This window comes from Manihot esculenta, chromosome 6, assembly GCF_001659605.2.
Source record: "Manihot esculenta cultivar AM560-2 chromosome 6, M.esculenta_v8, whole genome shotgun sequence".
Taxonomy (NCBI): Eukaryota; Viridiplantae; Streptophyta; class Magnoliopsida; order Malpighiales; family Euphorbiaceae; genus Manihot; species Manihot esculenta.
In genome coordinates, this window is record NC_035166.2 from 11,921,789 (window position 1) to 11,949,317 (window position 27,529).

General features: G+C 37.7%; 2 protein-coding genes across 4 annotated transcripts; one reads left to right on the plus strand and one right to left on the minus strand.

Annotated features, from left to right (window-relative positions):
* Positions 1-1,650: 1,650 nt before the first annotated feature.
* LOC110618207 (VAMP-like protein YKT61) lies at positions 1,651-7,276 on the minus strand. 3 transcript variants are annotated; one of them, XM_043957715.1, is made up of 6 exons: positions 6,959-7,276; positions 6,553-6,650; positions 5,922-6,026; positions 5,714-5,779; positions 3,477-3,563; positions 1,651-1,919 (listed from the first exon to the last, which is right to left on the minus strand). In XM_043957715.1, exons 1-6 carry the CDS (start codon positions 7,149-7,151, stop codon positions 1,908-1,910), a joined length of 561 nt encoding a protein of 186 aa, XP_043813650.1. In that variant the 5' UTR covers positions 7,152-7,276; the 3' UTR covers positions 1,651-1,907. The 3 variants fall into 3 exon arrangements, with proteins under 3 accessions (XP_043813650.1, XP_021617007.1, XP_021617008.1); XM_021761315.2 differs by having other exon boundaries at positions 1,651-1,883; positions 6,959-7,273; XM_021761316.2 differs by having other exon boundaries at positions 1,722-1,950.
* A 19,404-nt stretch (positions 7,277-26,680) lies between these two features.
* LOC110616967 (60S ribosomal protein L39) lies at positions 26,681-27,325 on the plus strand. Its single transcript, XM_021759513.2, has 3 exons — positions 26,681-26,840; positions 26,922-27,025; positions 27,107-27,325. The coding sequence occupies exons 1-3, from the start codon at positions 26,838-26,840 to the stop codon at positions 27,153-27,155; spliced, it is 156 nt and encodes a 51-aa protein (XP_021615205.1). The 5' UTR covers positions 26,681-26,837; the 3' UTR covers positions 27,156-27,325.
* Positions 27,326-27,529: the final 204 nt, after the last annotated feature.

The following is a 27,529-nucleotide window of genomic DNA, read 5'->3' on the forward strand; positions in this document are numbered from 1 at the left end:
AGGGAGGAAATGATAGTCATTTGAAAATATTGATAATAAGAAGATATATATAGATGTGATTGAAAGTTATGATGTTGGCTCTCAATCTTCAACAATTTATTCTCATGTTGATTCATCTTCAGCTACGTCTGATGCATCTTCATCAACTGAAATACAAAATGCTGCAACGAGGAATGGGAACAAAAAATTGACAAGTTCAAACAACACAAAATGGAGATGAGGAATGAGTTCGATGAGCTTAAGGTCTCCATGATGGAAAACATGGTCATATTAATCAATAGTTTATCGATTCCACCACCACACAGGTGATTTTTTTTATGAATTTTATGATTATTAAATTTATTTAATTACTTATATTTGTAGTACATTAAAAATTAACTAGATTTTAAATTACATGCATCTTTGTGAATATTTGGTGCTATAATAGAATTAGAATTTATAACTATTTGTCATATTATTAGTTTGTTGATGCAGATTTAGAATTAAAACAATTTACATTTAAAATTAAATATTAAAAAAAATATTAGATTTTTATCCACCATACCAATTGCCGGTAGTCTAAAAAATAAATTCCATATTTATTAAAAGAATATTTCGTTAATAATTTTATAAAAATTCAATCAAATTTTGGCGATGATCAAAATTACGAAATAAACCGTAAGAAATTTTATAATTATCCTAAAATATTTACCAATACAAGCAGGCGTTTGGTATTACTGATGCACAAACTTCCATCTAATGAAGTTAGCAACAAAAATGTAAGGATTTACCAATGAATTTTGCATCAGTAAATCATCGACCACTCGTCATTTTGTCAATAACTTTTACTGATGAGTAATGTATCAATGCATTGTTTGGTTATCACGGGATAAAATTTTTGTCTATATATTTTTCTTCCTTTATAGTGGATATAGATATAGATCATTATCTGTTTTTAGAGTAATACAAATTGAAAATAATCCTCTTATCCCTTTTCTAATTATTAATTATATAAAATAAATATAGCATCCAGGTTGAAGATTATTACCTCCCCCCAACCATCAAGCCTCTTTCTTTGTTCACCTTTATACATAATTTTCTTAGTAAACAATGAGATCCATCTAAACTAATTTACCACACCTTATTTAACTATTGGCAATTTTTACAAGGCCTAAAATCACCTCACCCAAATTAAACTAATAAATCTGTTTCTGAATGATCAAACAACACTAAAATTATCCAAATCAAATCATTAAAGTTCACTTTTGATTAAGGGTTTGGGGGATATGGGGTCTCTCGAACCTGGATCTCCCGGTGACTAATATGCCTTTATCCACTGAGCTAATTCAAGATAAGCCATTAGAATTCAGTTTAAAATGTCAGTTTTATCAATTTTGTACCATAAAATACATTAATAAAGTATGTACCAACTCATGAAAGCTAAAGATTTGACCATAAGATTGCCCCCAAAGACCAAAACTAAGGAACTAAAGAGGGATCAACATCAACCTTCTCAGTTTAAAATGAGAGGGAAGTACCTTGTCCATCAAAACAAGTTTTCATAACATCTCAAAAAGAACAAACATATATTACTTCAAGGTTGAAACGAACAGAACACGTACGGCACCTGTGAAAATGACTATGCTACTCAAATGATGTGGCATGGAACTATAATATGAAACTCTATTGTTGATATTCAGTTTTCTTTTTTTTTTTCGATCCAAGAGATAGAATATTGTCCGTGGTTCTGACAAACAAACAATTGATAAATGATATAAACACGTTACAATCATACTGTCAACCACACCCTTCAAACACTAACATTACATTATCGTGCTGCTTGCTTTGATAGGTTACAGTATAGTACAACATTGATTGGTTTTTTTTGCCTGCTTGTAGAACATCTGTTTCAACATCCACCATAAGTTCTATGTTAGCAACTTTCATGGACAAGAATAGCTCAATTCAAGACTACAAAAAGATAAGATATAACAACATTCTGATCTATATTTGCGAGTAGAAATGAAATGTATTTAACTCGTTAATAAGTTGCACAAATTTCCAATTTTTACCATATACATTCTCCTTCCATCTTTTCTTACTCTCTACCAAACATAGCATAAGTTACATTAAAATTGCCACTTAGAAAACAACATATAAATAATACACAATGCTATTCATTAGCAAGTAGATAACTACACTCGAAAGGAAACTTTTCCATAGTTCAAAGCTTTTACTATGAGTTCGCGATCAGCCTCAGCTGACCTTCATGGTATTAAATCTCTGGTGTGAGGATTGGGGACAAGGCCTCAGAGAGAACAAATGAATGGATACTCAAAAACATTTTAAATAGTTTAAATAATTTATACAATTGAATACCCCCATTCAATCAGACATCTGAAACTCTATTACTCTACATACCGTAACTAAATGAGAGTAACTTATCCAGAACCTAGCTATAATACAATCAGTTGGAATATGCTTCCCACAATTGATTACATACGGTCCACTCAGTGTGTCAAGTAGTGGGGAAAAGTAACAGTTTAAGCGCTTCCAAGCAAAATCAATGAAAGCTTCTTTTTTTTTTCCTACTTTGGTTCACAAAGGGGAATGAAACTCAAACTTTGCTCTTTGCCTAAGTTAAGAGGTGTACCTACCACTGGGTTGAACCTATGAGAAAAAGGTGCAACATTAACACCATTTGCAGGCAAGAAAGAAGATGAAGTATATAAACAGAAAAATAACGAACCCTTCTCTATCAAAGGATAACAAATCAAAGTTTAAAGAGTCAGTTCCTTGAACATCCAATAATAAAAGCATAAATAGCTTTCTGGATTTTATAGATAGACTTTCAAACAGTCATATCCCACTTGTACAATAATGTGTTAATTCAGACACCTTTTCTAGTGTTAATGACCTCCTTTGCTAGGTTACTTCATTAACTTTTCAACTCAAAAACATGTTCAGCTTATGGCTCATATTTGCAGGGGAAAAAAAAGAAGCAAAAATAAAAAATGATGTTTTTTTTCAGTTATGGGGGGGGGGGGGGGGGGGGGGGGGGAGAGGAAGCAGGTAGAGGTGGTTCACACAGGCTGTTTCTGTTCCTACTTATGGAGCATATTTTTGTAATAGTGAGTTTCTCCTAGGACAAAAACTCTAAAAGCTATACAAATATGCATAGGAAAAACCCTGGCGACTCTCTTTGGATATCCATAACCACTGAAGGAAACACTTCAGATTCCTTCTGTAGTGTTTTTCTCCTTTAATGTGATCATTGTCTTATTTGTGCCTTTGTTTATTGCATGGCCGACATTTCAACAAAATATTCACATGTCCCGAAATAACATTGACCAAAACTGAAACAAAGTGATTGACAACAAATTTGACTTACAAAAGTGTAAATAAAATAACATATCAAATGAACATATTTGCTACGCTTATAAATAAACTATACTAGCAAAAGAATGACGGTAGTGTATGAAATCCAGTAAATGTACCTGTGAAGCAGCACTCAGATCTGAACTCTTCTCAACTAGGCTGTCCAGTTTCTCACCTCGTGCTAGTACACTGTCAATAGTTTTATGCTGTAGCAAAAACATGATTTTTCAGACAAAAGCATATATATGTCAAAAGGGAAACATAACATAAGAAACCATAAGTTAAGGTTAAAGGAAAATAAAGGAAAGGCTTAAGTAATTAGATATGAACAGTGAGAAGAAAACACAATCCCTTCATCTCTGTATCTCCATGCTATCAATGAGTTTCATTACAGCAGTTAACTTAAGAAGCTGAACACAACCACAAAATGAAGGCCAGTCAAAAGCCTCCTCCGTGTTTCAGTACTAGCTACTAATATTTTTACTACAAGTCAAATCACCTCTTGTAAAACTAAAATTTATGAGGACACTTATTTCCCATGCTTCTATTCAATTACAAGCAAAACATTTTAATAAAACAATTTCGCTTTGTAAAGGAGAGAGAATCTGTTTTGATCTGGTCACAACCTGTAAGAAATAAAAAGAGGAAGGAGGAGAGAGAGACAGAAACTGAGAGGAAGAGGAATTTAGGGAGAGATAGAAATTGTATTGATTAACCTTGAATGTCTCCAAAACTACAACTCTCATCTCCTAAATATCAGCTAAGCAGTAGTAAATGAATGTTAAGGAGCATCATCTTATTTTCATATTCTTGTATAACTTCATATCAACAAGAAGGAGATAAAATAGCAAGAACTAGCCCCAATACCTTCCACCAGTTTTGTTAAAGAGGTAAAACCGTAAAAGAAAAAAAAAAGGAGCAAATATTAATTAAATTATACCTAAAAAGGGTCTTCTTGCCCTGACATACCCATGCCAACATATGGGACACAACATGGAATATGTATTTGAATTACATCCATGAAGTTGGACATGCCTAGTGTCTAAACTAAAAGAGGGACTACTGTCCATGAAATTGGACATACATCTAAGCTTGTAGTGATTAACTATCATGGAAAAAAGAGGCCCAAAAGAGGAAGAAGAAGAAGAGCGACACCTAGAACCAGACAAGGAAGCCCAAAACAAGAAGCAGCATCAATGCTTAAACCAGAAGAAGAAGCAGTGTCGCTCAGACAAAGGAGGAGGAGGAGGAGCATCCAAAAGAAAAAGGAGAAGGAAAAGAAACCATGGCAAAGAATTGGGCTGTTTTGAGAGACTCTTCATTTGTTTTCTTCTTTTCTGTTTTTGATGTTTATGAGTAGGTGTCGCGGACGATTGGACTTTTTCTCTTCTATCTACATTAGTTAGTGGATAGGTTCTTGGTGCATGAGATAGTTTTAACATGAAATTAGTATTTTTAATTTATAAGATTTTGGAAAAAGTAAATATTCTTAATTACATTGTTAAATATCTAAACTTATATTTAATAAAACAATAATAATAATGATAATAATAATAATAATAAAATGACTTTAAAATTGTATAATTTATTTATTATGTTAAAAATATAAGATTAATTAATTATCATACTAAATCAATATATTAATTTTTCATAAATATATTATATTAAGTAAAATTGAAAAATGAATTAGGCACAAAGATAATTTACAATAGTTGATATTACTTAATTTTTATATTTTTACTTTATTCTATTTACACAGCATGTCCCAACACCCATGTCTAAGTTTTAATCTATATCCCCGAATTTTCTAATTAGAAAATTTACAAGTCCAACATATGGAAATGTATCAATTTTCGATACTCATACCCAAGTCCGAGTAACATAGGGGTCTTCATTCAATCATAATTAAAGAAAAAAAAGTCTCATATTCTTCATTTCTTTGACAAAAGTAGAGAATAATATTTGACAAGTAGCATCAATTGAAATTGACAGTAGTTATCTGTGACCTTGAACACTATGCCATTCACAATTTAACATCAGGTTTTCTAAAAACAATATATGTTTATGTGAAAACCAAGTTATCTATGCCACAGCATGAATCAGAAAACATCATGTTACCAACCCCTCCCCAAAATAATAATAAAATAATAATAATAATAATAATAATAACAATAACAATAACAAATACCAACAGCAGCATGAACCATAAAGATGGTGGGAAGAGGTAACCAAAGAATCTTACTGGAAAGGGGAGGGGTGGTTCAGGCCAATAATAGAATCCTTGATAAAGAAAAAAAAGGAAATGCAATTATGCAAAGAACCAGATCCATGCGTGCAACTAAAGCTACAAACTCACAAGGATAATTTTTGTCTCATCCAACTCCCTCTGAATTTTCAACAACTTGTCTGCCTCTGCAGGATCCTGAAAATTCAAAGGCAATGGGAAACATTAAAAAAAAAAAAAGAAAGAAAGAAAGAATGAATGAAAGAAAGAAAACATTCAAGTAAATTGCTTTAAAAACATTAAAATGCTATTTTACAAAATTTAATGCCACAAAACTTACTTGGAACTTGGTCAATGCTTCATCCAAATATGGCCAGGGTTGAGTATTATCTGCCTGCAAAGCCCTCCATGAATCACCAAAATTCTTCCGGTACTCATCTAGCACCTGCAAGCATTACAATTTCTCATCTTATCAAGAAACCAAGAGACAGAAGCTACATACAATTATTCCACAGAACATAAAGGAACTTTATAGCACAAATACATGGTGCAAATAATATCCTGCACCGGAAAGCTACATAGTTTCAATCATCAAGCACAAAAAAAGTATATTATATCAGAGTACCAAGCTGTCCTGCTCATGTCTCACCAAACAGAGTCATTGCATCACATCATGTGGAGAAGCTTTATAGTAAATCTAAGGATTATGTCACTTCATATTACATGATAACATTTTGAAAGCTTTTAGTAGTGATAAGCTGCACAGCCCAAATTATCCAAGGCATTTAATAACATAGTATTGAAGACCAAATGATGTCCCAAGTCCCAACCACAGTTGCACTATGAACCACAACAGTTCTCCTTTTGTTCCATGATGCAGGCCCATCCACGCAGACTTCACCATTCAATGAAGGAAAGCAAGCTATTTGGCAAAAACTACAGAGTAACATCCATAAAAAAACAGGAATTACCTGATTAAGAAGAGAAAAGGCACTTCGGACAGGATAATGATCATCCATAAACCCCACTGCACACAGGCCATTGCTGTTGTAAGAATGCACCTTGTACTCTACACCATAAAAAGGGGTGTAAATTTAGTAAAATTTATTTCCAAAATACCCAATTAAGCTCTCTCAAACATTAGATCCTTAAATCTCACCCACAGCGTAAATCCCCAACCCCCCCCCCCCCCTTCCCCCTTTTCCAAAAAAGAATCATAAAAACATCAAATACATGCTAACTAACTTCGAATTCCAATCAATCACAGACTCAGAATCAAAACCCAAATAACAAAATCCAGAATCACAACTCAATACACAAACAAAAATTAAAAACCAGAATTCCGTAATATATAGCAAGGGAGATGGAGAAAATGACCTTCGTGCTGGACGGACTGGCGTTGGCCGGGAAGGGTACGTTTGGCGACAGTCCGGCCGACAAAAACAACGAATTCTTTGACGCTGGACCTCTGGAAGTACCCAAAATGACTCACATCGGAAGCGTTTGCTAAAATTACCGGATCCGATCCCTCCGGATTGCACTTCAATACCAAGAGCGCTGTGATCTTCATCTCTCTCTGTCTCTCTGTCTCTCCCTCTCTCTCTCTCTCTCTCTCTCCAAGTAAAAGTTCTCTCTCTCTCTAAGCAAAACTTCTCTCTTCCTTCGTTACGCTAAGCTGTGTTCAGTTTCGTGCAACAGTCTCTTTCATAATTTTCATTTTTTCTTGGGGATCGGGTGGTGATCACCTGTGTTTGAGTTCATTGAAATTGTTTAAAGTGCTTAGTTGGTGAAATCTGGATCGTCAATGGAATAGTAGTAGCGCGTTGAGTAGAAGCAGAGAACTTTGTTTATCGCGTGGGTCGAAGCATTTTTCCATTTTGGCCCATCTATGAAATTTAATAAAATTAATGATTTTATTATTATTTTTTTAAAACTAATTAATGATTATTAATATTACTCTAATTATAATTTTTATTTATTAATTAAATTTTTTTTAAATTTATATGTTAATTTTTAATGAGATTATGAACTTATGATATCGTTAATATATGATAATTTTAAAAAAATTAAAAATATAATTATAAGAAAATATATAATTTGAAATTTTTATGGACATTTATCTGAAAGAAAATCATAGTAAACCTATTCCTTATGGTAGGGTTAACAAATTATTAAAAGGGAATGATTGCTGGCAAATTAAAAAAGTTAATGCTTTGCACAAATATAGTTTTGTCTACAAAGAAAGAGAAAACTCTTTGCCTTTGTCTGATGATTAGAATAAGGGAAAGTAATGTTAGTTGTTAAAGCTTAAGATTATAAATTAAATATGGAAATAAATTGATAATTAATTTTATAACAAAAAAGATTGTGTTGTGAGATTTTTTTTAGCACTATTAAGTTTTGATAACGTAACATTAAATATTTTATTAAAAATAAAAAAATTACAAACAGTACTTTATAGTATTATTTATTTTTTATTTAAATTAAAACTCGACAATAATTTTATAATAAAAAATATTATGTACTTTTTATCATTAGCAAAGTATAATTTTTTTATTAATTCCACTAGATTTTGATGATAAGAAAAACTAATGAGAAATAAAATAAATTATCAGAATAGTTCACCGCTTTTTCCTATTTTTATAATATTTTTAATTTTTATTTAAAATGAAATCTAATTTGATAATTAAAAATTATTTTTAATTATTTATATAATATCACTTCATTAAAATTTATAGTGTTGAGATGAAAAAATATCAATTAACTGATTAATTATAAGATACTACCTGCACTCATAAACTTATTCTGATAATAAATGCATTTAAATAAATCTGAAAGATTTTAAATTTTATTTTTTTAATTTCCATTTTAAAAAAAAATTATAAGATATTATTTTATTACAAACTTAACTTTGTAACTATAGGATAAGTTTGTAATTTCTCCTACTTTATTTTCATTAATATCACTTCACTCATTTAATTTTATAATAATTTATTATCATAAAATTAAAAATATTTAAAATAATAACATTATTTTAAATTTCAATATTATTTTGAAATGTAATAGTAATTTATATTTTTAATTTAATATTTTTATAAATTAAAGAATAGGTACATCATTTTTTTTTTGAAATAGGGGGTTGGGGGAGTCGAATCTTAGATCTCTCAAGGCTACAAGGATGCACTTTCCACCAGGCTAAGCCTCGGAGTGCAGAATAGGTACATCATTGCCAAAATAATTTTCATTAATATGCTTTATTTGTTTTGAGGATAACAACTTGTATATATACAAATAAAAAAATAATAATTGTATGGTTGTAATGCCTGACTGTTGCCATACTGATGGCTGTAATTATTTTTTTTTAAATGGAGATTGAGAATTGAAGGAGTAGAACTGAGACGTCTCAAATTTACTCAGATACACTTACCACCAGACTAAACTTGTGAGTGCATGATGGCTGCAAATTTAATACCATGTCTATCAAGAATAATAACATAAAAATATTTTGAAGTCCAAGCATGAATATTTCAAAATGCTTTGATGAGATTGAGACCCGTAGAGTATGAGATCGTGAAACTGGCTTAGGCGAAGCCATTATGACAGTGTAAATAAACTAGATTTTCTGTAAAAGTGGTAAATCATGATAATAATGAAATTGAGTATTTTTTTTGAAGCTAAGGTTACAGATGAACGAAAGATATTTTCAAAAGATCAAAAAGATCATTTCTATTTTTATTCAGCCCTGTATATATACGCGGAGTCATACATTATAAGTATGTCATTTGTTCCTTCAAAAACAATAACTACACTTTTTACAAACTTTTAAATGGTGGACAGTTGGTTCATTAATACTTAGCTAAATGAGACTATCTCTTCCCTGACATACACGTTATAACAAAATTGTCATAACACGCGCATTTAACATCCCAAGCAGCCGCTAAGGATTAGAAGTCAAACACTTAATACTTAAGGATCCTGAAGTCTGAGGTATTGGTGTCAGGTTGTGCATGTGAAAGATCGTACATGAATGAAGCCCTGTCGAGATTGGTCGAGCTGTTGAGCATCCGGACGAGATTAAACAGGTCCTTTGAGTTATGTCCTATAGACTTAGTACATATGTCTTGATATCAAATGGACTTATATTTTATATGTTGTCATACTTCATTCGTTAGAATTCTTGCAAAGCCTTGAACTAGGCAATTTCTGTCAGAGCATATCACAAAACGGGTTTTGCTAGACCATAGAGCGTTGGTTTCACTAGATGAGGCCACAAGGCGAGTTTCACTATAAAATAGGTCATCTGTATTGAACAACCATGAAGGGGTGTACTAATCCCTAAAAGACGAGAGTGTCGATTAAAGGTTATTGTTGATAAAGCGAGTCTTATGACTGAGAATCAAGATAAATGACTGGGTGAAAGCCCTTTATTACAAAAGCGCGCAAAATGTTTTATGGTGCAAAAATAATCCGCCAGGCCATGGGCACAGGTATTAATCCTATTTTGCAGAAATTTTATAAAGTATATTTGTTAAAACTGGGTGTGTAACTACTTGGAAACCGGACCACTGCCGGCGCTAGGATTTAGGTTGACTTAAAGTCGCCAGAACCCGTAGCAAGCCTACTATACATCTTGTATATCTGATAAAATCTCACACATGATCTGTAACGACCCGAAAATCGGACCGCTACCGGCGCTAGGATCCAGATCGGCTTAAGGCCGCCGGGACCCGTAGCAAGCCTGACATATAACCTGTAAACCTGTATAATCCCATACATGATCCACAACATACATAAAAATTAAAACTTTTCTTTACATGAACATCAACCAAACTCAACCTGTGCATAAACATTAACATAACATTGATCCCTCTGTGGGATCTCATCAGTGCCCCCCCCAAAGGGTGACATAACATACGTTGAGTTGGTTTACATAAACATCGTAAAAATCTCTAAGATCATGTGTAAAAGGGATAACACAATCTATGGTCAAGCACACACTAACATCCACAAACCTCATTACATGACTATACTGTACTTTTACATTACAATTTGATCATGTCCATTGCTAGCTATTACATAAGCATGACTTCTTTACTCTATCCGGACTCTCGCACTATACTGTACCTGCAAGCCTGGGGGTAAAGGGAGAGGGGTGAGCTAAAAGCCCAGTGAGTAGAGCTAGTAAAACACGTTAACACTATGCTCTATGAAATGCATCATAACACAAACAATTCACATAGGGTTGGGTGAACTCGTCACCAATTAGTCCAAGTTAACTCTGTGCCAGGCCTGTAGAATGGGGTCCTGGTCTTTCCTGTCAAACATACATTACTTACCATTTTCCCAGGGCCCCCTCTAGGCTCCTGGTCTTCAAGTCCCATAACCGTGCTAGACCATAGGATGGGATTCTGGTCTTTCCTTACTCTGTGCCAGGCCTGTAGAATGGGGCCTGGTCTTTCTTACTCTGTGCCAGGCCTGTAGCATGGGGCCTGGTCTTCCTGTCATGGACTAACTGGGTCATCCGACATTCACCCACAACAACAACAATCGATGCAATACGACATATTCGTGAAATCTAATGCAATCATCCTATTGCATAATCATGATGCATGAAACATGATAAAACATTTAAGTTAAAAGATTAAGTTTTAGTTCCACTCACCTCTGGCTGACTCTGACAATACCGAAGCAGCTGAACTCACTGCTGGGGTCCTCGGTTCCTCGGGTCCGAACCTACACAGGTGGACTCAAATGAGGGACCAAACATACTTGAACATAACTCTTAAAATATTCCCCAAAAACCCCCTAAAACATCCTGAAAATATCACATAGAGATATGCATGAAATGGCTGAACAGGGCACTTTCGGCGGCACCTTCGGCGGCCGAAAGTCCTGGACAGATCCGAAAGTCATGCACTTTCGGCGGCACCTTCGGCGGCCGAAAGTCCCAGACAGAGACGAAAGTCTCTTTTCGGGGGCAACTTCGGCAGCCGAATGCTGCCTCCACAAAGGGGGTTCGGCGGCCGAAACTCCCTTCGGCGGCCGAACCTGGTTTCTGCCAGAAGGGCAGAAACTTGGTTCACATGAACCCTTTGCCTCCCAAAACCTCAAATCAAGCATATATCTCAACCAAAACATGCATACAAGTTCCTAGGGGTCTCAAAACATCCAATACCCCAACTACAACACTTCAAACATACTCAAACAACACACATTGTTCAAAACATCAATATTAACCCATAACTCAACATACAACCTAACATGCATTTCTACCCATAGATCTTGCATAAAACTTACTTAAAACACATAAGGAGCTTAAGATCGGCTCTTACCTCTTGAAGATCGAGAGGGAGACGACCTAAACTTGGAGATCCACGAAAATGAGCTCCTGAGTTCCCAAAGCTCCAAAACTTGGTTTAAATGCTCAAAACTTGCAATGTGAGTTTAAAACTCAAGAAAAATGGAAGAGATTTGGAGGAAGAACACAAGATTTTCAAAGGGAAGGTCGGAAGCTTGCTGTGGCCCCCTCTGGGCCCCCTCTGGGCTCCTGGTCTTCAAGTCCCATAACCGTGCTAGACCATAGGATGGGATTCTGGTCTTTCCTTACTCTGTGTCAGGCCTGTAGAATGGGGCCTGGTCTTTCTTACTCTGTGCCAGGCCTGTAGCATGGGGCCTGGTCTTCCTGTCATGGACTAACTGGGTCATCCGACATTCACCCACAACAACAACAATCGATGCAATACGACATATTCGTGAAATCTAATGCAATCATCCTATTGCATAATCATGATGCATGAAACATGATAAAACATTTAAGTTAAAAGATTAAGTTTTAGTTCCACTCACCTCTGGCTGACTCTGACAATACCGAAGCAGCTGAACTCACTGCTGGGGTCCTCGGTTCCTCGGGTCCGAACCTACACAGGTGGACTCAAATGAGGGACCAAACATACTTGAACATAACTCTTAAAATATTCCCCAAAAACCCCCTAAAACATCCTGAAAATATCACATAGAGATATGCATGAAATGGCTGAACAGGGCACTTTCGGCGGCACCTTCGGCGGCCGAAAGTCCTGGACAGATCCGAAAGTCATGCACTTTCGGCGGCACCTTCGGCGGCCGAAAGTCCCAGACAGAGACGAAAGTCTCTTTTCGGGGGCAACTTCGGCAGCCGAATGCTGCCTCCACAAAGGGGGTTCGGCGGTCGAAACTCCCTTCGGCGGCCGAACCTGGTTTCTGCCAGAAGGGCAGAAACTTGGTTCACATGAACCCTTTGCCTCCCAAAACCTCAAATCAAGCATATATCTCAACCAAAACATGCATACAAGTTCCTAGGGGTCTCAAAACATCCAATACCCCAACTACAACACTTCAAACATACTCAAACAACACACATTGTTCAAAACATCAATATTAACCCATAACTCAACATACAACCTAACATGCATTTCTACCCATAGATCTTGCATAAAACTTACTTAAAACACATAAGGAGCTTAAGATCGGCTCTTACCTCTTGAAGATCGAGAGGGAGACGACCTAAACTTGGAGATCCACGAAAATGAGCTCCTGAGTTCCCAAAGCTCCAAAACTTGGTTTAAATGCTCAAAACTTGCAATGTGAGTTTAAAACTCAAGAAAAATGGAAGAGATTTGGAGGAAGAACACAAGATTTTCAAAGGGAAGGTCGGAAGCTTGCCGTGGCCGAAAATGGGAGAAAACTCGCCCATTTCGGCTAAGTGCCCCTTTTATAGGTGGCTGGCCAGGCCACGTTCGGGGGCCGAATGCGCCTCCGCATCCATGCAATGTTCGGCGGCCGAACTTGACTTTCAGCGGCCGAAACTGGACTTCCCTAACTCATGCTTTCGGGGGCCTAACGTGCCTCCAAAACGCATGCATGTTCGGCGGCCGAACTTGACTTTCGGCGGCCGAACCTGGGTTTTCCTCCAAGGACTTTTCATGCAAAAACTCATTTAATTTCATACTTAAAATCATAAAACACATTAAAACATTTTTGTAAAACATGATTCTACCCTTCTAGAGGTCTCCGACATCCGAGATTCCACCGGACGGTAGGAATTCCGATACCGGAGTCTAGCCGGGTATTACATTCTCCCCCCCTTAAGAACATTCGTCCCCGAATGTTCCTCAACTAGTACATGCATAGCAAACAACATAGCATACATACATGAAATACATAGAGGCTAACCTTAAAAGAGATGAGGATATTGCCGGAGCATGGACTCCCGTGTCTCCCAAGTGCATTCTTCCATATTGTGGTGGTTCCACAGGACTTTCACCATCGGGATTTCCTTGTTCCTTAGCTTTCTGATCTGGGTGTCTATGATCCGTACTGGCTGCTCAACATAGGTGAGATCCTCTTGGATCTCCACATCAGGCTCACTAAGAACCTTGCCCGGATCTGACACGAACTTTCTCAACATAGAAACATGGAAAACCGGATGGATTCTCTCCATTGAAGCAGGCAAATCTAGCTTGTACGATACATTCCCAATCTTTTGCAAGACTTCAAAGGGTCCGATGTACCGCAGAGCCAGCTTACCCTTCCTCCCGAACCGAATCACTCCTTTCATTGGAGACACCTTGAGTAATACCAGATCTCCCTCCTGAAACTCTACTAGTCGTCTGCGGAGGTCTGCATAACTCTTCTGTCTGCTAGCAGCCGTCTTAATTCTCTTTCTGATTATGGGTACCACCCTGCTGGTGATCTCTACTAGCTCAGGCCCTGCCAAGGCCCTTTCTCCAACTTCTTCCCAGCAAACAGGTGACCTGCACTTCCTTCCATATAAAGCTTCATATGGAGCCATCCCGATGCTAGCATGATGGCTGTTATTGTAGGCAAACTCCACCAAAGGTAGATGCTGCCTCCAAGAACCGCCAAAGTCCAGCACACACATTCTAAGCATATCCTCGATAGTTTGGATGGTCCTCTCCGACTGTCCGTCCGTCTGGGGGTGGAAGGCAGTGTTGAAATCCAACCTAGTACCCATGGCATTCTGCAGACTTCGCCAAAACCTGGAGGTGAACTGGGGCCCTCTATCTGACACTATAGAAACAGGAACCCCATGTAGTCTGACTATCTCATCTACATACACCTGCGCCAACTTGTCCACAGAGTAGCCACTCCTGACAGGGATGAAGTGAGCAGATTTGGTGAGTCTGTCCACAATCACCCATATGGAGTCCAATCTGTTGGACGCTGCCGGTAACCCCACTACGAAGTCCATAGCTATATTCTCCCATTTCCACTCTGGAATAGGTAGCGGGTTAAGCATTCCAGCCGGCTTCTGATGTTCCAGCTTCACCCTCTGACATACTTCGCAGGCTGACACAAACTGTGCCACTTCTTTCTTCATAGCTGGCCACCAGTAAACTTTCTTCATATCTTGATACATCTTGGTGGCTCCGGGGTGAATGCTGTATCTTGCATTATGAGCCTCTCTCATAATGTCTCCTTTTAGCCCAATGTCATCTGGTACACACAATCGACTCCCATAGCGGAGGATCCCCCTATTGTCAAATCTGAACTCACTGTCCTTGCCTGACTGAACAGTCCTGGCAATCTTCACTAACTCTGGGTCCTCATGCTGTTTCTGAGCCACCTGCTCCAGAAACACGGGTGTCACTTTCATCCGAGCGACCAAGGCACCTATACCAGACAACTCCAACTGTAGACCTTCCTCAATGAGCTTGTAAAACTCCTTCACCACTGGTCTCCTCTCTGCCGTGATGTGGGATAGACTGCCTAGTGACTTCCGGCTTAGAGCGTCTGCCACGACATTCGCCTTACCCAGATGATACTGAATCTTACAATCATAGTCACTCAGCAGCTCCACCCATCTCCTCTGCCTCAAGTTCAAATCCCTCTGACTCAAGATGTACTGCAAGCTTTTATGATCTGTAAAGATCTCACATTTTACCCCATAGAGGTAGTGCCTCCACATCTTGAGTGCAAAGATCACTGCTGCCATCTCTAGGTCATGTGTGGGGTAATTCAACTCATGCTTCTTTAGCTGCCTAGAAGCATAAGCAATCACCCTCTCATTCTGCATAAGCACACAGCCCAGTCCCACACGGGAAGCATCACAAAAGACTGTAAAGTCCTCATCACTAGATGGCAGAGCTAAAACTGGTGCTGAAGTCAACCTCTTCTTAAGCTCTTCAAAACTCTCTTCTCACTGGTCGGTCCACAGAAACTTCTGATTCTTCCTGGTTAGTCTGGTCAGAGGAGTTGCTATTTTCGAGAAGTCCTGAACGAACCTCCTGTAGTAACCTGCTAAACCCAAGAAACTCCTGATCTCCGTCACTGAAGTGGGTCTAGGCCAGTTAGCCACAGTTTCTGTCTTCTTGGGGTCCACCTCTATCCCATTCTCTGACACTACATGCCCCAAGAACGAGATGCTCCTCAGCCAGAACTCACATTTAGAGAACTTGGCATACAAGCCATGTTCCCTCAAGGTCTGTAGAACCAACCTCAGATGATGGGCATGCTCCTCTGCATTCCTAGAATACACTAAGATATCGTCTATGAAGACAATAACGAAGTGATCCAGGTACTGGCTAAACACTCTGTTCATGAGATCCATGAATGCTGCAGGGGCGTTGGTTAACCCGAACGGCATCACAAGGAACTCAAAATGCCTATATCTGGTCCTGAAAGCTGTCTTTGGCACATCTTCTTCTCTGATCCTCAGCTGATGGTACCCAGATCTCAGATCTATTTTGGAGAAACAACCCGCTCCTGCTAGCTGGTCGAACAGATCGTCGATCCTTGGCAATGGGTACTTGTTCTTGGTAGTGACTTTGTTCAACTGTCTGTAGTCGATATAAAGTCTAAGGGATCCATCCTTCTTTCTCACAAACAAAACGGGAGCACCCCAGGGTGAGGTACTCGGTCGGATGAAGCCCTTGTCTACCAGCTCCTGCAACTGCTCCTTCAACTCTTTCAATTCTGCTGGCGCCATCCTGTAGGGAGGGATAGAGATCGGTCGAGTTCCAGGCATTAGTTCTATCTCGAACTCTATCTCCCTAGCAGGTGGTAAACCTGGCAGTTCGTCTGGGAACACATCTAAGAACTCTTTCACCACTGGCACCGAGGCGGGCTCTCTAACCTGACTGCTAAGCTCTCTCACATGAGCCAAATACCCCTGACATCCCTTCCTAAGCAACCTACGAGTCTGAAGAGCTGATATCAGACCTCTAGGTGTACCCCTCCTGTCTCCTCTGAAGACAACCTTAGACCCATCCTGACCTCTGAACCTGACTACCTTGTCCCTGCAGTCCAAGGTAGCACCATGGGTAGATAACCAGTCCATCCCTAGAATGACGTCAAAATCTGTCAAATCTAGAACCACTAGGTCGGCGGACAAGCATCTTCCCTCAACAAACACAGGACTACACTGGCAGACTGACTCTGCCACTGATGGATCACACTTGGGTCCACTGACCCAGAGAGGACACTCTAACCCAGAAGTCATCAGACCTAACCTCCCCACGGCTCTCGGAGCAATAAAAGAATGAGATGCACCAGGGTCCATCAAGGCATACACATCTGAACAACCAATGATTAAGTTACCTGCCACCACGGTGTTATATGCATCTGCCTCCTGCTGTGTCATTGTGAAGATCCGTGCTGGAGCTGATGGACCTTCACCTCTGAAACCCGCTGAAGAAGAGGCTGCCCCTCTTCCTCTGCCTCTGCCACTGGCCTGAGTCATGGCTGGAGCTGCTGGTTGCGCCACACTGCCTGAAGCTGTCTGTTGGGACTGAGCCATCGGGGCCGCTCTTGGACAGTCTCGAGCTATATGCCCCTCCTGACCACATCTGAAGCAGGCGTTCGTCCCAAACCGACATACTCCCTTGTGTGGTCTACCACACCTTACACAAACTACATTATCCGCACCAGAGCTTGAGCCACTCCCAAATCCCAGACTGGACTTGACTTTATTCCAGAACTTGTTCTTCTTACCCTTGGGCTTACCCCATCTCTTACTGCCTGAAGCTGCTGCACTCAAGGTAGAGGGATCTAACCTTCCCCCACCCGGAGTTTTTGAACCGGAAGACTGTGCCACTGACTGCTTAACTGTCCCCTGAACGATGGCACTGGCCTCCATTTTCCTGGCCATATCTACTATGGCATGGAAGCTCTCCCTGTCCACTGACTGAATCAAGGAGGAATACCTGGAATGGAATTTCATGACATACCTCCTTGATCTCTTTGAATCTGTGTCCAGACTCTGTCCAGAAAAAGGCAACAGCTCCATAAATCTGTCGGTGTACTCTTCTACACTCATTTCCTCCGTCTGCCTCAACTGCTCAAACTCTATCATCTTCAGCTCCCTTGAACTATCGGGAAAAGCCCATCCTGCAAACTCGTTTGCAAACTCTTCCCAAGTCATGCTGTCCACTCTCGGGTTCACATAATTCTTGAACCACTCTCGTGCCTTCTTGCACTTAAGCGTGAACCCAGCCATCTGAATGGCTCTACTGTCATCGGCCCCAATCTCCTCTGTGATCACTTTAACCCTTTCCAGATATACAAATGGGTCATCCCCTTTTTCATACTGAGGGGCACCCAATTTCATGTAGTCGGTCATCTTAACCTTGCTCCCACTGGCTGAGCTAGGTCTAGGTGGCTGAACAACTAGGGCTGCTGGTTCTGCAGGTGGTGGAGATGGTACAACATTTTCTGAGGTAGGGTTTGCTGGATTTGGATAGTAGGGCGGAGGTGGATACATTGGGTACTGTGAGTATGGTGGGTAGTATGGTGGGCATGGCATCTGTGTGGGATAAGGAGTGAAGCTAGGGTAATCCGATGTACCTCCCATCGAATACCCGGGGTTTTGTGAGAAGTATGGGTAGTGGGATGGCTGAACAAATCCCGAGGCCTGAGTGCCTCCTTGGGATTCTCCCATACCTTCTTCCGACATACTAACTCCCAAACTGCCATCCCTCCGCTGCTCTACATCCATATCATCCCCTATATCCTCTGATGCTCCTCCCTGAACTGTTCCTCTGACTGATCTGCTTCTACCCAGATCCAGAGACCTTCTAGGGTCTCTTACTGCTCTGTCCCGGTTGGACCTGCTTGACATTGCCCTAGGCAATGTAGGAGGACGGGCGCTCATGCCCTCATCCTCAAGTGGCACTCCAGTCAATCTTGCAGATCGACGAGTTCCTCTCATCCTGTTTTCTGAAAACAGCACACACAAAACTCAAACATCAGCATCTCATGGTCCATGTGGAAACACATGAACCTGCATCTCATACATAGCATATCATTTATGCACATGCATATAACCATGGCATATCACTTCATCATGCAAGACAGGACTCCACATCCTATCCTAGTGGACATGATCTTTCCTATTGTGCTTGACCTTCTATAACATCTATGAGCCCGACACTCTAGGTCCGACCATATGAACCTAGGGCTCTGATACCATTCTGTAACGACCCGAAAATCGGACCGCTACCGGCGCTAGGATCCAGATCGGCTTAAGGCCGCCGGGACCCGTAGCAAGCCTGACATATAACCTGTAAACCTGTATAATCCCATACATGATCCACAACATACATAAAAATTAAAACTTTTCTTTACATGAACATCAACCAAACTCAACCTGTGCATAAACATTAACATAACATTGATCCCTCTGTGGGATCTCATCAGTGCCCCCCCCCAAAGGGTGACATAATATACGTTGAGTTGGTTTACATAAACATCGTAAAAATCTCTAAGATCATGTGTAAAAGGGATAACACAATCTATGGTCAAGCACACACTAACATCCACAAACCTCATTACATGACTATACTGTACTTTTACATTACAATTTGATCATGTCCATTGCTAGCTATTACATAAGCATGACTTCTTTACTCTATCCGGACTCTCGCACTATACTGTACCTGCAAGCCTGGGGGTAAAGGGAGAGGGGTGAGCTAAAAGCCCAGTGAGTAGAGCTAGTAAAACACGTTAACACTATGCTCTATGAAATGCATCATAACACAAACAATTCACATAAGGGTTGGGTGAACTCGTCACCAATTAGTCCAAGTTAACTCTGTGCCAGGCCTGTAGAATGGGGTCCTGGTCTTTCCTGTCAAACATACATTACTTACCATTTTCCCAGGGCCCCCTCTGGGCTCCTGGTCTTCAAGTCCCATAACCGTGCTAGACCATAGGATGGGATTCTGGTCTTTCCTTACTCTGTGCCAGGCCTGTAGAATGGGGCCTGGTCTTTCTTACTCTGTGTCAGGCCTGTAGCATGGGGCCTGGTCTTCCTGTCATGGACTAACTGGGTCATCCGACATTCACCCACAACAACAACAATCGATGCAATGCGACATATTCGTGAAATCTAATGCAATCATCCTATTGCATAATCATGATGCATGAAACATGATAAAACATTTAAGTTAAAAGATTAAGTTTTAGTTCCACTCACCTCTGGCTGACTCTGACAATACCGAAGCAGCTGAACTCACTGCTGGGGTCCTCGGTTCCTCGGGTCCGAACCTACACAGGTGGACTCAAATGAGGGACCAAACATACTTGAACATAACTCTTAAAATATTCCCCAAAAACCCCCTAAAACATCCTGAAAATATCACATAGAGATATGCATGAAATGGCTGAACAGGGCACTTTCGGCGGCACCTTCGGCGGCCGAAAGTCCTGGACAGATCCGAAAGTCATGCACTTTCGGCGGCCGAAAGTCCCAGACAGAGACGAAAGTCTCTTTTCGGGGGCAACTTCGGCAGCCGAATGCTGCCTCCACAAAGGGGGTTCGGCGGCCGAAACTCCCTTCGGCGGCCGAACCTGGTTTCTGCCAGAAGGGCAGAAACTTGGTTCACATGAACCCCTTGCCTCCCAAAACCTCAAATCAAGCATATATCTCAACCAAAACATGCATACAAGTTCCTAGGGGTCTCAAAACATCCAATACCCCAACTACAACACTTCAAACATACTCAAACAACACACATTGTTCAAAACATCAATATTAACCCATAACTCAACATACAACCTAACATGCATTTCTACCCATAGATCTTGCATAAAACTTACTTAAAACACATAAGGAGCTTAAGATCGGCTCTTACCTCTTGAAGATCGAGAGGGAGACGACCTAAACTTGGAGATCCACGAAAATGAGCTCCTGAGTTCCCAAAGCTCCAAAACTTGGTTTAAATGCTCAAAACTTGCAATGTGAGTTTAAAACTCAAGAAAAATGGAAGAGATTTGGAGGAAAAACACAAGATTTGCAAAGGGAAGGTCGGAAGCTTGCTGTGGCCGAAAATGGGAGAAAACTCGCCCATTTCGGCTAAGTGCCCCTTTTATAGGTGGCTGGCCAGGCCACGTTCGGGGGCCGAATGCGCCTCCGCATCCATGCAATGTTCGGCGGCCGAACTTGACTTTCGGCGGCCGAAACTGGACTTCCCTAACTCATGCTTTCGGGGGCCTAACGTGCCTCCAAAACGCATGCATGTTAGGCGGCCGAACTTGACTTTCGGCGGCCGAACCTGGGTTTTCCTCCAAGGACTTTTCATGCAAAAACTCATTTAATTTCATACTTAAAATCATAAAACACATTAAAACATTTTTGTAAAACATGATTCTACCCTTCTAGAGGTCTCCGACATCCGAGATTCCACCGGACGGTAGGAATTCCGATACCGGAGTCTAGCCGGGTATTACATGATCATACATTTTCATAAAAAGTTAACATTTCGTATACCACGCTCGACCTGTGCATACATCAAAAACTGTATATATAAAACTCCTACATTAGAGCCCTCATCAAATGCTCTGGTGTGGTCAACATTACATACATCAAGCTTGGTTCAACATAACTCATCATAAAAACTTTTACATAATAACCATGTTCACAGGGATTTACAAAAACATAAACTAGGGCTAAGCACAAATCTAATCCATTACATAGTACATGTCCACTACTATTCTATTACATAAACTTATACCAGCCTCTAGCCGACTCCCCGAGCTATTCTTGACCCTGCAAACCTGGGGTTAGGGGAAAGAGATAAGCTACAAGAGTCTAGTGAGCAGAACATAAAAACAGTTTAATAAACATATGCTCTCATGAAATGCATCACAACATAAACAATATACATCAAGGATGAACTTGTCACCAGTAACCCTCTACATAATCCAAATTATGCCCGGCCCTCGACGGAGCTCCTCAGGACTTCTTCTTAAAACATAGCTTATCCATAAATGCCAGGGGCGTAGAATGGGTCTCGACTTGGACTTCCGTATCATATCATATCATATCGAGGGCTAGAGGGTCATTCAATATCCATCCACATTAACAGCAAATTATGCAATGCATCATATTCGTGAATTTTAATGCAAACAACCTATTACATAATATGGCATTCGTGATGCATGAACATGCTTAAAAGTTTGCTTACTTTAAAAACAATAGATTAGTTTAGTTCTACTCACCTTTGGCTGACACTCGACTGACAAGGACGCAGCTGGCTCATTGAGGGCCTCTATGGTCTCCCTGGTCCGATCCTACACAGGTGGACTCAAATGAGGGACCAACATCACTAAAACAAGACTCTAAACAACTCCCCCAAAACCCCTTAAAACATCATAAAACATGCATATAAAACAAGCAAATGAAAGCTGGGCAGAGGACTTTTGGCGGCAGGTTTGGCGGCCGAAGGTCCTCCACAGATTCGAAAGTTAGGACTTTCGGGGGCAGGTTCGGTGGCCGAAACTCCCCTATAGATTCGAAAGTGCATGCTTTCGGGGGCATGTTAGGCGGCCAAAAGGCTGCCTCCCATGCAGGTTCGGCGGCCGAACCCTACTTCAGCGGCCGAACCTGGGTTCTCCAGAATGGCAAAACCCGATTCTGCCTCATGCACTTCAGCCCCAAAACTCTCAAATTCTAACACCCAACTTCTCAAAACATGCATACTCACTCCAACATGTATAAGGGGTATAAAGACTAGTCTAAACCCCAACAAACAATAATAATACACAAGAGGGAGCATACATTTATCAAAACCCAACTCAAAGCCTATAACCTTAGATCTAGCCAAAACATGCATTTTTAACCCTTAACCCTTTTTAAAACTTACTTAAAACATATGAAAAAGGCAAGGATCTACACTTACCTCTTGAAGATCTAAGGTAGATGTGACCCAAGCTTAGTGTTGAGGAGAAACGGTCTCCCAAACTTCAAAATCTTTGATCCAAGCTTAAAAACTTCAAAATCAAGAGAAAACTCGTGAAAATTTGAAGGATTTGAAGGAAAAACATAAAATCATCAAAGGAAGGTCAAGAACTCATCTTTGCCCAAAAATGGAGAGAGAAAACTCTCACATTTTCGGACTGGAGGCCTCATATAGCTGGCTGGCCAGACCACCTTCGAGGGCCAAAAGGAGAGCTCCCGCGGCAGCACCATGTTCGGCGGTCGAACATAAGGTTCGGCGGCCGAACCTAGGCTTTCCTTCAAAAACATTTTTCTTTTCTTTTTAAAACTTTAACTCAAAACCAAACAAAAAAAATCATGAAAATCATGAAAATCATTTGTAAAAACATATTTTACCCTTCTAGGAGGTTTCGACATCCGAGATTCCAGATTTCAACGGGGATTCTGTTGGAAGGTTGGAATTCCGACGCCGGAGTCTAGCTGGGTATTACAGGGTGTTAAAACCCACAAAACGAATATGTTTTTGCCCCAAATAAATATGCAAAATATACATTTTCATTATAAGAGATTATAAGGGGATAAAAGGGACTTGAACAAGTTTATATTAAATCAGAATCTTCTAAAAATCTTTTAGCAGAGATCAAATTGATAGGGTTCTCCTCAGCCTCTTGCTCGATCTCATCCTCTAAGAATACATCGTTCGAAAGGACGTATGAAGTACTGCCTCTCCAATCTATCTTTCTAGCCTGACCCTCAGAATCAATTTTACACAATCCAACCCCTTTCATTGAGGTCATAACGCTGAAAAAACTTTATAGTCGGACTGGTTGCAGTCCGCAAAGCTAAGCAATATACTTGCATCTTCATGAAAACTCACCTTCAGTTGTCTTTCGTAAACCATGATAATATCCTTCACATGGATCTAGTTATTCTCAAAAAGAAAAAAGAAAGCACCCCCATTCATGTCTCCAGTAGACGATGGGCGCAAACACAAAAGAGAAAAAGAGGGTCTTTATACAGTAGCATAACCAGCAAAGTTTTTAATATGACTTGAAAAAAGAGGCCACCATCATGACTAAGGGAAGACAAATGATGTAAACGGTAAAGACTAGTCAAATCGTGCCACTTAACCAAAAAGATAAATTGTCACATTTGAATATAAAGAATCAAAAACCAGAAGGGGGACATCTGATGCTACATAAGAACCATCAAAAATAAGTCGTGAGCTGTCACTACAAGATAGATCCATGTGAAAAGAATATGATGAGTAGGAAATGCGGTCAAGCCTAAGGAAGAAAGATTTGGACGCCATAACACCCGGAGCATCATTAAGGCTCACCCTTCTCTCAATAGGGCAAGTGTCGATAGGAGGTTACCCATTAACAGACACAGTCCAATAGATTCCCATTATACTTGTAATCGCGGGATTGTCAACTTATTAGCTGACGATGTTTCTTATCAAACAACCAACCACATCACCACCGAATAGTCTAAAAATGTTATATTTTATCTCCACTTTCTCACAGTATAAAAGGAGAAGAATGACAGAAGTAAATGTATATTATTATTTGATACTACTCGAGTTTTAAACAACTCATTGCATTATTTCTATTATTCAGTATACTGACTTGAGCGTCGGAGACCTCATATTCTCCTTCTTGCAAGTCTAACCTATCACAACATAATTTCATTCCGGTAACATTATCAATCTAATCTATGCAACATCACTATATATATTTTATAATTTAATTTTATATAAAGTATTAAAATTGTAATATTATGATATTATATATACAAAATTTAATTATATAACTAACTTGATCAATCTCTAAGTTTTTATTTATACATATATACACCAATTTATAATAATGAAATTCATAAAAATATAAATCAAAATAGAAAAAAAATTCATATTTTCACTTTAACCACTAAAAAATAATAATCAACGAAAATGTAATATTACAATTAATATATGAAATATATACAAAATAAGTATTTTTCGTGACAATATATAATCATTTTTTTTGAAATATTTTCGATGGTGAGAATTATTTTTTTAAATTTATTCTTCGTGAACATGTTATTTGCTCGTTCTAAATAAATATTTTTTTAGCCGTATTTATATAAAAAATATTATAAAAATAAAAATTTATTGATATAAGAATAACGATAGAATTATCTTATTTTAGAATGAAATTTTAATCTAATCTAATATATATATTACAAAAATTACCATAGATAAATCTTATCATATTTTTTGATTCAAAAAAAAAATCTTATCATATTTTATAATAATTTTAAATTAAAAATTTTACATAATAGTAAATTTATTTATTATTTTTTAATCAATCAAAATAAAAGTAATTTATAATAAATATAATATGATTGTTCTAAACAATCTTATTATTTACTGCTTATCTCATTTTGAAATATAGAATAAATTATATGTAAATTAAAATAATAATAAAAAACTATATGATTTATTATAGATAATAATTCAATTAAATTAATATTTAATTAAATAATTTTTATTTTATTTATAAATATAATATATTATAAAATTTTACTTTTTCTTAAGATATTAAACTATGTATCTTTTTATTAGTATTATTATAAATATTTTAATACTTTTTATAAAATTTATTTAATTAAATTTTTTTTATAAGAATCACTTTTGTTTTAATATTTTAAATTATAATAAAAACTATTATAATAATTTAAAAAGACAAAGATTAAAAATTTAAAATTTATATAAACTCTACAATTAGGTAAATTAGTTTAAATTTTTTTAAACAAATTTGAATTATTTATCTAATAAAATTATTATTTTTTATTAATTTTAATCCAAATAAAATTTTAATTAAAATTATCAATAAACTATAAAAATATCTGAGTAACATGATATAGTGATTATTTTAACTATTTTATTTAATTTTTTAAGCATTTAAATAATATTAAAATTAAGATAATTTTTAATATTAAGTAATATGATATAATATAATTTATTTCAAAAATGCATAGCCAAAATTGCACATAAAGCTTATTTTAGTATTTAAGTTTTATTTAGTTTAAATTAAAAAAATTTATCTAATTGAATTAATTTAAAATTTAATTTAATTTTTTATTTATTTCAATTTTATTTAATTTTTAATTTTAAAAATTTTAATTATTTCAATTTGATTTAATTTTTATCAGGAAAAAATTTAAAAAATTAAATCGATTAGTAATAATAGTATATTATTTTTAATAATATTGAGAGATTAAATCATAATTAAATTTTAAATATTTTAATTAAATTTTAGAATAATAAAATGTAAAAAATAAAAAATTTTACTGATTAAACTAAACTGAATCATATTGATTCGATTCGATCTAATTTCTATTCAAAATCGATTCGATTTTCACAAATATTTTAATTTTTAATTTATCTAATTGGATTTAATTTTAAATCAAACCAACCCAATACTAATCCTTAAATACAACCATTAAAATGGATAATTATTACTCTCATAATTAATTAATTATTACTCTCATAATTTTATATTATTTATTTGTATTTTTAATTTTTTAAAATAATATTTCATATTAAGTTATAATTTAAATATTTATCAATATTATTTTTTAGTTGTTCATAAATAAATGTAAAAAAATATAATTGCTAATAAACTTATGTTGATTATAATTTTTAAAATTAATTTATTTATAAATAGACAGTAAGTTTATTATTTGTTATAAAAAAATATAATAATAAATATTTATACAATTTTATTTTTATTTTCTTATTAACTTCATAGCAAACATCATCAATTGTTGTACCATTAATTTTTTTTTTTCAACCGCAATGTGAATTGGGAGCAATTTTAAGCAGAAACAAGTACCAGCTTTTTCAGGCCCATTATCGGCCCAGAACTCATCGAAACAAACGTCGTCGTTGGTTCTCCACTGCTATAAAAATTGTAACATTTCAGGGCTAGGGTTTTTATTGCTAGGGTTTTCATTCGCAGCTTGAGCATCTAGCCTCCGAGCTCCGAAGTCGCGAAAATGGTACTCTCTCCTTCTCTGTCCCGTGTAGTGAACTTAGGTTTTTGATCTTTCGGTTCTGACATTGGTGTTTTTGATTCGTAGCCGTCACACAAGACCTTCATCATAAAAAAAAAGCTGGCGAAGAAGATGAGGCAGAACAGGCCCATCCCTCATTGGATCCGCATGAGAACCGATAACACCATCAGGTACGTAGTTTTGTTTTCGATTCTGGGTTTTTTTATTGTGTTCATCATCGATACTGATCATTTATTGTGTCTTTGGTACAGGTACAACGCCAAACGCAGGCACTGGCGCCGCACTAAGCTAGGGTTTTGAGGTGGAAGAGCTGGTTTAAGTTTGAACTCTTCTAAGTGTTATTTTTTGAAATTTGACTTTGCAAAACTTGAAACTAGAGTTTACGATTTGGAATATCTAGATGGGATTTAATGATGTTGTTTAATTCTGTTTATTTTGATAAATCAAGTGATGACTTAGATTTTTGTTCCTGTTTAATGTTATATTCTAATGCTTTTGCCTTCGATTTATTTGTTTTTCTTTCTTGCATTTTGTTGCTTGTTTTATTTTCTGTCCATTGGAGTCGCTTTATGCATTATGGAATTGTTATTGACATATTTTTATAGTGTGATTTCGAAGAAAGGCTGTTTCAGGCCAAATGCGAAACCTTATTCCAAATCTCAAGGTATCTGGCT